General features: G+C 35.5%; 1 protein-coding gene across 1 annotated transcript in view; it reads right to left on the bottom strand.

Annotated features, from left to right (window-relative positions):
• LOC106104321 (tRNA (adenine(58)-N(1))-methyltransferase catalytic subunit TRMT61A) overlaps nt 1-15,049 on the bottom strand; it is a 46,222-nt gene that overhangs the window by 17,155 nt on the left and 14,018 nt on the right. The window contains exon 5 of the mRNA XM_013284341.1: nt 3,152-3,321. Within this exon, the coding sequence (XP_013139795.1) occupies nt 3,152-3,321 (170 nt within the window). The remainder of the gene's footprint in view (nt 1-3,151; nt 3,322-15,049) is intronic.

Consider the following 15,049-nt stretch of genomic DNA (forward strand, 5'->3'; position numbering starts at 1 on the left):
TAAAAATTTAAATACTTTAATATCAAAGTTAAAAATCAATGTCGGACTATGCCGGATCGCTAATTCTTGTTAGAGTCACAAAGGTGATTACCTTTTTCTTTCTTGATTCTGTCATATAAAAACTAGTTCAAAATGTGTACTTTGTTAATAATAACATTGACAGTGTTAGCAGTTAACTAAGACAGTTTGAGAGCGTACAACGAACAGACGACAGTTGACTTTTGTATCGAGTAAAAGCAATTAAATTGTACTGCGTGAAATTGAATACAACTTTGTACCTTCGAATTGAAATTGTCTACTTTCAAGAGCAATAACCAGCTTTATTACGTCTTGGTACGTTATTATTATAATAAAATCTTTAGATTTAATTATTACGTGTGAGCTTTTTCGCCTTTTAATTAACTTTATCCAATGTTCCTAATTATTAACCAAAAATATACTATCACGGGTAGTTTATCGCCCGTGTCCTTAGATTGCATTGCTTTGCCCGAAATTGGTGTTTTCTCTTATATGGGATAGAATAATGCAGTCGGTAATCTAATGTAGCTAATTTATGAGCGTTAGAGCAAAAGAGCTTGGTTTTAGCTACATTTTAAAAAGCTTTTCAGATTTTCCCACGGATTTTGTTGCCTAATAGTGTTGTACCCTTTTAATATCGATAGAAATTTTTCTTAACATTGTAATATAGGTTATATTTTTGTTCCTTATCACGTTTTTACTTAGTAATACAAGTTTTTCGATTTTCTGTGAACATTTATCTGACGTTCATACGGTGTAGGAAAACATCGACAATTCCAAAATTTATTTAAAATATGATAACGAGGAAAGTACACACTATTCATTTTTAAAAGGCAAGAGATTCTTAAGTATAACAGGCGCCATTTAAAGACATATTCTTTCTATTAAAAAGTTAATTAATATGAAAAAGTAGTGACATTTTATTGACACCTTGAATTTGGGTATTCGATCGTAATGTCGATATAATCGATTGATGTTGATCGATGTTGGCGCAACACTACACATTTCGCTACCGACCGCGAAACGTGACCGCGCGCGACAAACGGCGGGCGTGATGTTTCTGAACGTAGACCGATACGTCTCTGATACTGTTACACCATGTTATACCATTATAAACTTTATACGTAATAATATTAAAGAGTATTTTTAATAAACAAGGATTAAAACTTTGACAAAGATATTATTCCTGAAGCGGTCTTTATTTATTATGAAATATGAAATTTATTAGACGGTTTTGATTCACATGTAAGTTATTTTGGCTTGTTTTATTGATTATGTCATGGTTAGCTACTAGATAATTAAGGTAATCTCAAAAATTACACCTAAAACTCGTCATGAAGTGTATATTTTGTCATATAGACATAGACAGACCGTACTTAGCAACTAAAAATGGCATACATTTGATGACAACTCATACAAAGTTGCTTGCTTAGATAGGCATAAGGCATAGAGCAAGTCGGTTATTATAAAAAAAAACTGCTAACTCACTTCTATTGTTTACAATCTGTTCTGATCGAGTCACATCGTAAACAGCCTTTTGTTTTCAAAGTCAATTGTCATACAAAGTAGCAATTAAAATTATTATAACATATGCAAATTTCCCTAGTTGTTAAAGTTGTAAATACTTAACAAATGGTGTTATTCACGCTGATCCATTGATATATTGCCAGTTAAGTTTCATAATAGGCCCCCCGCGTATCGGAGTTGCATCGCTACATCGAATAAGGACCACTTTTTCCACTTCGCTCCATTTAAATCGTCCCGCGGAGATTATAAATCTACTTATCAGGAATTTTAAGACACTTGTATCCAAACACTCTTGCTGTCTCTTTTTCTTTTAAAGTGATTGAAAGGGATCGAAATACTGTAGTAATACAGGTATGCAACAGTTTTATAGTTGAACACAATTTCATGGCAATTGAATTCGAAACACGCACAGCGATAGCAGATGTCCTCTTTGGGACAAGTCGAGGTTTAATTTACGTCAGTCGTCAGTTCAAGATGTATGGACGCATTCAACTACACAGAAATACTAGACCAATTATCGAGCCGATCTAATCTCTGCGTTCCATTCATACATTTTTCCATTCAAACTGTGTTAATCCATATTGTTTTTACTTACATTTTAGCAATTAATTTGGACTAGCTGTTGCTCACGACTTCGTCCGCGTGAAATTAACAAAGAATGAAAATGTAGCCTATGTTAAGTAACATATCTTTTTAAAGGTGTAAGAATTTTTAAAATCGGCCCATTAGTTTTTGAGTTATTTCAATACATACAAAAATACAAATCTTTCCTCTTTATAATATTAGTATAGATAGATAAATGAAACCTTCATAGTGAATAAATACCATGACGAATAAATAACACGTGGTATTTTTCTGGGTCTGGGATACAAGTGGAACACATTTCAATTGTGTAACAAGATGGGAATGTTACAGATTTAGTTGTGATTTATGTAGTTTCGACAGCTTAGCATAATCATAATCTGAACTAGCGCATGCGCGCCTGCAGGTCAACACTGACAAACTATTCTAAACTTAGCCCTTTAGGTATTTTGTCGAGCCCGTCGTTAGACCAGTATTGTTAGTATTGAAGATAATAGTTATAGGTGACAAATCTACACTGATAAAGCGAATGAGTAATATTTGTCTAATGTATTATCTCATAGTTGAGATTTAATACAGTTTTCGTATACAACTAGGTTACTCCTGTATCCTATAATATTCGGAATGTTGCGTGCATCCAATCGGACATAAAGTGTTGTCATGGTAACGTACGAAGTACAGGGCGAAACAGCCCATTGACTTCACGTACACATTAACTTGGGCCAGTTACGATGTGTCAAGGTACGGGGATCAGGCCTAACGAGATGATAATTGACAACTTTGCGTACAGGGGGTTGCGACACCAATTTATAGTATACAAGAATATGTTTTAACGCATATAAAACTGTGCTACCGTGCTCATTTGACTGAGTAATTATGAGGTGGGTTCGCAGAAGACGAAGTTTGATTAGTTGTCAAATGTTCCAAGAGATACAGACCTGAATCATCTGCTACCATATGTTTGTCATCTGATAAGCATATTTTATACTCAGCCATTTTTAGCAAAAATACATAGAAATCTCACCTTATGTCTCACGAAGGACAAATCTCTAACAGCCACTTTCCTTGAGCTGACTTTAAGTTCGCTCTGAAGCACCTCCATGGTGGAAATGTCTTGAAAGCCGAGCTCTTGGAGCGTTAAGCAGGTGCGCTGGACTTGCTCTATGCATGGCGAGAAGGAACAGAAACGACCACCTGAAGACAATAAAGATCCTTATATTATCATCGTCCAGTAGGTGCTACACAAAATTAAGCGCCTGTCCAGCATAAAAGTGAATTTCTCAATGCTGCAAAGGGACTCAAGCTGTCTGTCTTAACTATCTACTTCTGTATAAATTAATTTTAAAGTAGAACATTTATAATCCAATTAAAAAGTTACTAAATTCTTTACGAGTAGAGATAAAGACATTGCTTCTTTTAGTGTTGATACAGTTTACAATTACGTCACCTACATCCCTATTGTAAGTTGTTGGTATCCCGTTACGTGCATTATTATATCATCCACGTGCTACACATTCTATAACAGTACCAGTTTGAAACCCCCCGCGGCGGCTGGCAAGCGCCCGCGCCTACAGATTGGCAGATTGAGTGACGTGGCACGTCCTTATTGGTCGATAAGATGTGACAGATAAGCGCATCGGACCGCATTAAAGCACCCGATGTCTCCCCTGACGGCGGACGGTTTTCGTCTTGTAGAAATTCAGAAACGGTATCGGCGCAACAAAAACTTAGGCCCGCTATCTGACCATCTCACCATCATGGGAATGGAAACATCTGTCGGGATATCTCTGACCGTCGTCTTTTTACTTTCATGCTTTTTGTTCGTTTAACATCGGTTCGAGTGCGAACAGCCTTGTACTTTCAAAAACAATTTAATCTTGTCCAAAATACCATAATTTCCAGCGTCCGTCATTATTCTTCATTTTAAGAGTAACAGAAAGTTGACTCAATTATTTGTTGTTGAAATGTTCTTTCTTGTTTGTAAGTTTTAAAAGTATGTTAAACTAAAATCTTTAACAAAGATGTAGTGTAACGAAGTTGGTCACTATCTCCTTAGTACTCTATGTTTCCTATTAGCCCAGTTCCCGTGCATCCGCGGTCGCGTGACGGAACAATATAACACTATAAAACGGTCTATTACCAATACTTATCCAGGTAATGAAGCTTTTTAAAATAATTGTGTACCTTCAGTACAAAGGTGGTGAAATTCGTAATCTTAATGTATTAGGAGTCACGGAAAGGATCTCAAAATGGTGACTTAACTGTATATGATGATGTTAACAGGCAGCGACAATTCATATTAGACTACAAATATTTCTACATAAAAGAATTAGAATTAAATAACAAGAATTCGTTAGACTGAAAGTCATGCAAGAACATGTAGCTAAATATTTAAACCAACTGGTCCCAATATCTGTGGACATCAGGTAAACATTAGTTAAACAACGGCTAAATACGTGGATACAAGTTAAGGGTTAACAATGGAGGTTAGTCATCCTCTGTGCTTACGACACAGTGTAGGTCAGGACACAGGAATGCCGGCTAATTGACAGATTAGTGAGGACATCAATTGCCTTTGAATTATGCGCGGCGACGTTGGTAAATTCAGTTTTATTGCTTACTCCATTGTGGTTACCGCTTCGGTAGTTTATCGTGTGACCTTTGACAGCGCATTGTGTAATGATTTGTTTATTATTTATAACACATTTTGATATTTCAATTTTCTTTTAAAAAACTATTACAATTAGACACTATACTTTTTAAATCAGAACACAGCTAATTTTATTGTGATTTTTATTACACTATGATTTTTAGCGTGTCGTGTTCAGATTAGTACACTAATAGCGCGAAATTGTATTGGTAATTCATCGTATATCCGACGATACCAGATACCGTCTTAGCAAATCTTCATAGGAACCGGACATCTGATTCGCGTCAGTGAACTCATTGTTCTGTAAATAAACGTTTGTATGCACAAGTATGTGTATGACTGAGCGTACAGTGATATTGGGATGTATCAAAAATCCTCAGGTATCTCAGAAAAATACAAAAAGTACACGAACGTATGTATATTTCGATGCTTCAGGTGGACTTCTCTATTAAAACATATTTCTTCAAATCTACGTTTCAATCCAAGATTTGTCGATTGCTGTATGTTTACAAGATTTACATAAATGTTAAGACTTTACTATATTTATGACTTATAAATAAGATATCGTGATATCATTTACTACGATCCTTTGTTTGTTTAGTGCATTGGTATATTCTTCAAAGGCCCTTGTCTAACGCTATAGGGTTTTGTAACAAAGTCTTTCACAACGAAAGTGTTTGTAAAGTATATTGGCATTATAGAACAAATAGAGGTGGGCCAAAATGATAGACCTAGTTATCGATGATAAACAGTGTATAATTATTTCACCGCAGGCGGTGCCCCTAGTATGTTCTGGTTGATAGAAATAGTCTATTGAAAGATAGTTTTACGGTACTTTCAAATTATACCTTACGTTTGGTAATTGATTATGTACACTAAATACCGCAGTTATATTAAAAACTAGCTGTTCCTGTGCGGCTTCATCCGCATAAAGTTACGAAAATTTTACTTTTATTGTTTACATTTGTCAAATTATCAATAGCAAATGTGAAAATGACATGACATTACAAACCTTGGCAATCTTGCTTCCTTGATGTTGGCTTGACATATGGTCTCTTTCCCACATGAGGGTTTTTATCCAAAATATTTTGCCCCCAAAGTTAATATATAGTCTAAAGCGTGACGTAAATGAAGGGCTTTTCATTAAAGATAGAATTATTCAAAAATATGCTTTAATTGCTGACATTTAGGCAACAAAGAAGTGTGTGTTTACGCTTTATTATAATAGTATAGTTAGCTTGGAATACTGCTTGCTCTTTACATTTTAATACTATGAAAGATTTAATTCTAGTGATTTCGGTGCCGGGTCTTAATGTCGATGTTCATATCTTTAGTATAGTCGTAGCTTTATACAAGGAAAATACAATATTAACAGCGATCAGGATGGGTTTATGCCCAGCGCTTGAGTTGGCACTTCACAAAGACTTCTCTAGTATATTATTGTTAAGGCTACATCTATTAAGTTATTTCATTATTATCGCTTAAGTCCGTAGGCAGTGTCGACATAGTATGTAATAATTTAAGATAACATTTTTTGACCGACTTCCCAAAAGAAGGAGGTACTCAAGTCGTCTATATGTTTTTATTATTTCTATTTTTTTATCATCTGTAATTGCACTCCCGTCTGAAGTAATTATTACGTCTATAATAGGTGCGTTTTATACCAAGCCAACTCGTATTCATAGTATCAATACCAAACTAGTTCAAAGTTTCTTCTAACAATAGTTTCCGATAGTGATTCGAACTAAATCGATTTCTTAGCGATACGAGAGGCGATATAATTTAAAAAGTTGCATCAAGAGATCAATGGGGTAGAGTTGCGTCAATGACGACGTAACGTATTGTGCTCGAGTCCCGTCGGCAACAATACTGGACACGCCATTGATGTATTAGTCGAGATAGCGTTCAAGTGAAATCATATGTGCTCCATGTAGGGTTGCCAACTTTCTGATTTTTTTAATTCTTTATTTGAATTTTAAAAATATGTTGTTCTGAGACCACGACATCAATAAAAGTAAAAAAGGCAAGTGAACTAAAACATAAAATCTAACAAAATTTCGAGCATCTTGCATATCAAGATAAAATACAAAAAAGGTTATGTCCTAGGATTTTTTTACAACTAAATCTGTTAAAAAAGTGTAAGCTTTTTCATTGGACATGTTCACATTTGCTTTTTTTATACAGAGACCTACCAAAATTGTGACGTGTGGTCACTTGGTCGTAGAACATAATGAGGTCGGCACACGCTCAGTATTGTTCTTGCGATGGGCCGATTGGAAAATAATTATCTTAATACCCAACCAAGGCCCTTTGTTAATGTATCGATACATATCCCGATAAAATCGAATTTATTTGGACTATTTCTAATAATCTATTATTTTAATCACTATTTTATTCATAGCTGAGTTACTGTCTTACATTTGGCAGTTAAGTCTCTTTAAGTAAACACTAAGGAACTTTCTTAGCGACCAATTAACAAATTCGATAAACTGTACGAATAACTAGACGTTGCATCGACGTTCGATTATAAACTTACTTTTCAACAAATAAATGGCTTATGTGGATTCAATTCCGGCATCAGAAATGTTTTATCGTTATGCAAACAAATCTTGGCACTTCGATCTCTTTCCCTCAATTTAACAGTATATTATAAAGGATTTTGCGACGCATGCCGGAATCAAACCCGCATACATATTCTCAATTGTCTTTCACTCTTATGTTATCTGATTTAAATTGTACAGAGAGTCGGTTAGAGGATGAAATAGTGTTAGGAATAAAACACTTTTAAAACCGACTTACGTTTTATCTCTGTTTTAAATCATTTGAATGAAGCCAGAAAATCAACTGATAGTGATTGAAAAAAATGTCATGATGATTATTCGTCATTGTTCTGCACTACCCATTTATATACACATAAAGTCTATTAATTCTTAAAATAGTTTGGTGAGTCCTTTAAACAGTTATGAAATAAAAATTTGCAACTATTAAGTCGCAACAGTGGAGGTTTAACATTGAATAACGTATGTGCACGCCTGAGGCGAAGGCGGCACTCGGCCACCCCGGCGACGGCCCGTGCGCCAAGGAATTTGCACAAGCCATCCTCCACCACGAACAAAGCTGAATAACGGAGATATTACACATTTAAATATATTATCAGGATACAAAACACACACCAGGAAAAATTGAGCAATTCTTTTCCAATAATTATTTTTTTAAAGATTTTTTTGCCACGTATAAATTACTTTTTTAAGGGCAATAAATATGATTGTATGAAGAACTTAGACTAATTAGATTTCCACCGTAGCAAACTTGATTCAATGAAATATTGTAATAACATTTTAATCAGGTTGCATTACTGAGAAACGAAGTCGTAGTTAAACGTATGAGATGTCGGATAACTCGAGTTCCGAGTAATGCGTTCAATTAATTTAAAAGCAACATTCGTTAATTTTATTAATGCCCTTCGAGCCTAAATCTACGATCGAGGAGCTAGATTTGATCAGAGCGCCTTCTCATTTTCGAAATTAGCAAATGAGTAAAAAACAAACTGTTGAAAAACCGCCAACGGAGCGGACGAGATAAAGAAATATACGAAGAGGTGCTGCGTTCGAGAAGCAAGATAACACCATTAACGCCGAGGATGTTGCTCAACAAAACGAAAGAGGGAGATAGAGATTATACTTTCGATTCTAGAATGTTCCACACGACAAAACATGAATTCTATAAAACAACTGTATTCCGATGGTACTAGAGTACATTTTGTAATAGCATTGATTTGATAGTGTGATGCCTTTAAATTGGTAGATGGTACAATAGCAGTTGTAAGTGCGTAAGGGACGGCCGACGATGGTGGTGATAGCGCAATGAGTGGAGTGAGCTTTTCTCAGCCACCCAGCCAGCAACATAATTAATGATGCTCGTGTCGCAGACGAATTTATAAATTGCCTTTATTCCGTTTTAACAAAGAGTTGGACACGCGTGATACGAGCGATATGATATCTGCAAAAACGACATACTTGTGCTTTATACATTTTAAAACAGAGCCACAATCAGAATAGTTTAATTCTTAAGTACACAGTCCTCTATGGTATATTTCTCTTACTAAATTTAAACTATGGGTAAATGATCTGAATCTAAGCAATCAGGGGTCAGGTTTTAAATTCCTATTAGGCTAGTTCTAAGTGTATTACTAATTATTGTATTTTTGATGTCCCATAGAAGAGGGTATTTTCATTTCAAGGGTACTTACGACGAAGGACCAACATAACCATATCTAACCACATCGAATGAAACGTAATATCTATTCCCTTTAATAATTCATTTGAGGCAATCGCTTGCATCTATTCCCACATCGAAACCAATAAATAATTCTTTAAATTCGATCCATAAATATCGTGGCAACATTACAGTGAGAGAGCATTATTTGCTTCGCATGTAATAATGGCATATTTAGTGTGCGATATCGTTTTAATGCGGGGTCGGGATGAATCGCGGCCTGCGATCTATCGCCTTGCGCGCCCCTCGCCCCCGCCCCCGCCCCGCCTACGAGTAACTCACTGCTATCTTCCCCGAATATTGTTAATCAGTGTATCATTAGCTAAGGACTTGCTCACACGACGTGAAATATTATACTTTTTTATGGTTTTCCTTCCATGTTGCAGTCACTAAAAACCTGCAGTGGTATCTTTTGTAGCAGATGCTGAGTAAACTACTATTAAACTTTAAGTTTGCGTCGAATTAAAATAAAACAAAAGTGAGCAGCTTACGTGGTTTTCCAGACTATACCCTACAATTTTACCAAATTTCATCGAAATCCGATCAGTCGTTTAGGCTACAAACTCTAACAAACACCCATCCATCTAAACTTTCGCATTTATAATATTAGTAGGAAGTATGACCATTCATGTGCATTAAAACAGAACTGTTAAAAGATTTTCTACCGCCTTTATAGTCGTCTATTGTTCACTCAGGAAGCCTTTAAACGTAGATTTTTAAATCCACTCTTAGACATGAGACATGATGACATAGAGTGCGGAAACAGCTCTTTTCGTACAACGTTTTTCTTATACGAAAATCCCCCCGTGTGCCCAGGGCCGGAGTCCTAAGCCGAGCAGATGGTGGTGCTTGTGATAGCTCCATAGCGCACCGTTGATATAGATAAAGCTAACGGGGAGGCGCTGCTATAAATACTAAAAAACGAACAACACACTATCAACTCTGTCCTTTTCGCGCACCAGAAAAACTAACCTCTTCCCGCGACTTCTCGCTCGTAGTGTAGTCGGTGTAACAAGTATTGGCATGTGAATAATATGATTCATTAATTCATGTAATGTTGTTTGTCGGCATAGTTTTAACATGTAAGAATAAATAATTACAATTATACTTAAAAATACAATTTTATATTAAAATACATTAAATAATATTTTTGATATTTTTACTCTTAATTACGGAAAAAATAGTTAAAACAATGGTGATCTTAAGATTAATTTAAACCAAACTAGTTTATTATTAGTTGTAGCTAATAAAGAAAAAATCACGCTTAAAAGACCAATATGCATCGCGCCGACTACAGAGCAATAAAGTATTCTACAAGTGATACAAGAATGTTCGCCAATCGGCGACCGGATCTGCTCCGTTGCTTTAACTTTATAAATACTACGCTATTTATTTCTGGAAATCTGCAATGTTTCATCAACATGTATTTAATATTTTTGAAGATTTTCCTCTTCTATCTAAGACTATCGAAAAGCAAGTTTTTGTCCGCGTCTACATCAGAATAAAAAAAATAAGTCGCCTGTGTTCTTCCAGACTATGTTCTACGTCTGTACCAAATGTATAGTATGAAGTATGATTCTAGATTATTCCATACCAATATTTATTACTATTTCTAATTTAAGAACATACTAGAAAATTGTCCTTCACTTCAATCCTTAGCAAATTGTCCGCCAGTCTTGTCTCAGTCAAAGTTCATTCATTTGTACGCGTGATGAGAAATGTGAGCTGGCTCATTTGTCAAACTTCATAGGCAAATAAGGCACAGTCCTTGTTGAGGCTATATATCAATGGGTTCTGCACAGTGGCGACAGTGCGCTCGTGTACACTGGACGCGACATCTTGCTACTTCCATTTAAGAGACGCATCTCGCAAAAGGTGCATGTTCGTTTAACCTTAATAGTAATTATTTACCTTTTTTCTTATGGAGGTGTGAATGATAGCGCCATAAAAAGACTAGGAGCTAAGAAAGAATTGTAGAAATAAATTAAGAAAGATTAAATATCTTTGCAAAGGTAATTAAACTTCGCCCCTACATTAAGAGTAGATATGGAAATTAATATCTCAAATTATAGTGTGGTTTTATATAAAAATAACTTTACAGTTCCTACTGCCGGCGACACTCCTACCGTTATTTTAAAAGTTTCAAAATTTATGAGACTTCTACTTTCTCGAAAGTGTTGTCATTTACCAATTAGGCGGTTTTTAGAACATTGTAAAAGGATATTCAATTGGTTAGTTAAACCTGAATGGAGTATTGAAATTTCTATAAATGTCACAACATTATAAACATAGATCAGACCGCAGCAAATTTAATCTATGGTATTTGAAATGTAACTTAGAGTAAAGTCGGTTTGGTCTCTGTAAATCATTAAGGGACGTGCCAATGGTTTCTGCTACCGAATCGAATAAGGCAAATGAAATTCATTCACACGTTCGTCAAGCCCTCAGATGCCTTATTAAACATTGCTTGAATCGATTCTGTAATCGATACATCGATTTATGTATCGATGTTTTCGATTTAAATTAACACTAACTGTTGCGTTTATGTATTCCATCGATTCGGTCCGCGGATAAATTTATTCGTGTTCTATTTTGCTAGTGGACAGTGTTTTTGAATAACAACTATGCTTGATTTATTTTCGAACAGATTTATGTTTTGATATGTTCTTTGGTCTCCTTTGGCCCGTGATTCATTCATGTTAAAAGGTTTTTTAAAAATCTAAATTGTAACATTTTATAGAATGCATGCATTAAAGATAATAAACAAATTTTAAATGACAAAGATTGTATAAATCGAATCATTCAATTTTTTTATTGAATTGATAACAGTAACTTGAACATAGATACAAAATTCATGCTTAATTTGTATTTGTTGCCGAATAGTGTCTTGACTAGACGTAGTGTACAAGATCTTAGAAACAAAATGCATGTGAGCACATGTCAGGGGGCACAGATCCTGCAGGGGGTGCGGGGAGCCGTGGGAACGCTTCCCTAATTACCCAGGCTCCAGATAACGAGTCTAATTCGCGGGCTGCGTGCGCCGGCGCCCGCTCTCACGCACGCATTGTCTTCGGTAATTGCCGATCCTGTTCAATTTGTTGGATTTGTTGCCTCTCCACGCTGTGATTCCTTTAAGTGGCCTCTTACGACTGCTAAATAAATCGCACGGCTGCCTTCCTTTGCCTTTTGCGGTGCAAGCTTTCTTAAACGATCGGTAGTGAAACTTACCTTAATTTGTGTCAAATTAAGGCATAACTTTGAAGTATCTATTGCAAATGTTTAGAACGTCCAAATCGACTTCAACTTGACCTATATATTAGTCGCCACATTTAGGCACATAACAATCATAATTATTTATAGTACTTTACGACTGAATCATAGAAAATATTATTTTTTTATTAAACATTATAATGATTGCGCCAAACTGAAGTAGATTATAAGAGCTTGTGAGGTATGATGCGCAAGCGCAGGGCGTTACGCCCCCAGGCGGCTGATGAAGACATCACGCCGCGCGCCAATTGATTAGTCGCGTGACGACCGTTGAAGCGAGCGGACGTGTTATTATGCGACGTTAGACATGCGCCTAAGATAGGTAACATGATGATTTGCTCGAATTATGAAGACTTCATCATATAATTTGTGACGTTATTTTAATAATTAATGTAAATTGAATAAAGTCTAAATAGCGACTTTGTTGTCATATGTAATTGTTATTTTTAATAAAAATTGTGACAAATATCATCTATCTCTATCCCAATTTAGGTAGGAGATGGACACGTTAGTCGATTCTAAAGCGATAACTTTGATAATTATTTCCATATTAAATGAGATCTAAATCGTCATGGATAGAACAGTACAATATGTAAGTAAGTCAATTCGAAAACATTTCAACATTGTAAAGCCTCAATTAAAATCAATGGTAGCAATTATCTATAGGGAAGGAAATAGAGAAGTAATAAACTAATTCAACTAAGGAAACATTTCAATGGGATATTACTTTCCGAATTGCCTTTTCAGTTGGACATTGCACTAGCGATGGCAAACAATCAATCTACTTAAAGCTTCGCATCATCAAAGCAACGCAAACTAACAAATTCAACCAGTACTGCTAAGCGTACCAGTACTGCGTTATGAAATACCTCCTCAGAGGTATTTTAGTCGCCCTAATGATCGCCGAATACGAAAGTAAATGGCACTTTAAAAAGAAAAAGAGGTATTTCCAAACAGTTACGACTTAGGGGCCTTCAAGAGCGTACTCCTCCCTTAAAGGCCGGCAGCGCATCTGTAGTTCCCTTGGCGAATCGGATTAATTATCATTAAGCGATGTGATGCTCGTTTGGCCCCGTTTACTATAAAAAATTGCTAAGAATTGTATTGTAGTAAACATACATCATGTTTGATTTAATTCCATTAAAGTTACTGTTTTACTTATCCAAAACATATTCAAAATCTCAATGGTCATAAGTATATGTAACTACATTAATATTGCAGTTGTCAATAGTTTTATTCCTGTCCGCACTATCGTCAATAGACAAGTTAACAATCGTGAAGCCGCACAGCACCGCAGTACGGCGCAGCGTTAAATATTACAGCGTTTAAACACTGTTATTAGAGAGACTTCTAACTATTACGAGAATATTTGTAATTATATAATACTGCTTTGATTTCTGCCTTTACATGTGATTACATCAAGAATTAAAAAATTAGCTGCAAATGCAGAGTTTTAAAGGAAACAACGAGACAATATGCAACGTAATCTATACTATTCTAATAAAGCGTAAACACACACTTCTTTGTTGCCTAAGATGTCAGCAATTACAGCATATTTTTAATATTTTTTTTTTAGTAAAGCGTCCTATACGTGCATCACGCTTTAGGCTATGTATTCTAACGCCATTAAACTCAGGGGGTAAATATTTTGGATAAAAAACCTTATGTGGGCAAGAGACCATGAGTTGCTGCCAACATCAAGGAAGCAAGGTTGTCATCATGTCATGTCATTTTGACATTTTTAATTGATATTTTGACAAATGTAAACAATAAAATAAAATTTTCATAATTTCATGCGGATGAAGTCGCACGGGAACAGCTAGTACTGAGTAATTCAAAGTAAAAATTATGAATTTGTTAAGAGCTAGCTGTTGCCCGCGACTTCGTCCACGCAATATAAAAATAAAATGTTGCCTATAATATGCCCGTTTATGTCAGTGAAAGTCCAGCCGTTTCGGAGGTTACCCGGGCCAAACGCGGCTTACGGACAGAGACACAGGCAAAAATTGTTTAAAAGCGATTTTCGCTACCAACAACGCAAATACATCATCTTCCCGAAATCTAGAATTTTTCTTTTGATATTACAAACAGACACTCCAATTTTATTATATGTATAGACATAGATTGCCACACAGACGGACATAAACTGTAAACGATATTTAGATAGGTGTAGTGAGAAATGCATATACGACCAGCAACCGTGGAATAGCGTGTCTGAGGCCATTTGGCGGGCGCTACACCGTCGATAGCCCCGGGACACACTTGAATGGGGATTGTTTTAAAACATTCAACGCGTATTAATTGCTCACATAAATGAATTTAATGCGAAACATTAATTTAGAGGTTTTATAAAGCTTCATGTTTACTTACGCCATTACGAAGTACGAATATGATTGTTTGAAACATACTTGATACATAGACATATAGCCTTACAAATAAACGCGGTATTAAGTTAAACTTGGGAATTAATTGAGTGTAAGCAAAATTTGTACATATTGTGCAATATTTGCTTGTACTAAGTTTATTCATAAGTGTATACCGCGTTTTTTTGTAAGACTGGTAGACTTTATTATTAGAAAAGACACACTGGTTATTTGGTTACATCATAATTTCCTTTCCAATACTTGTATTTTGTTTCAAGTTTTTGACCGACTTCCCAAAAGAAGGAGGTATTCAATTCGTCGGTATATTTATTTTTTTTTTTTTTATTTTTTTTTATGTGTGTTA

The sequence above is a fragment of the Papilio polytes genome, unplaced genomic scaffold (assembly GCF_000836215.1).
Source record: "Papilio polytes unplaced genomic scaffold, Ppol_1.0 DF823691.1, whole genome shotgun sequence".
Lineage (NCBI taxonomy): Eukaryota > Metazoa > Arthropoda > Insecta > Lepidoptera > Papilionidae > Papilio > Papilio polytes.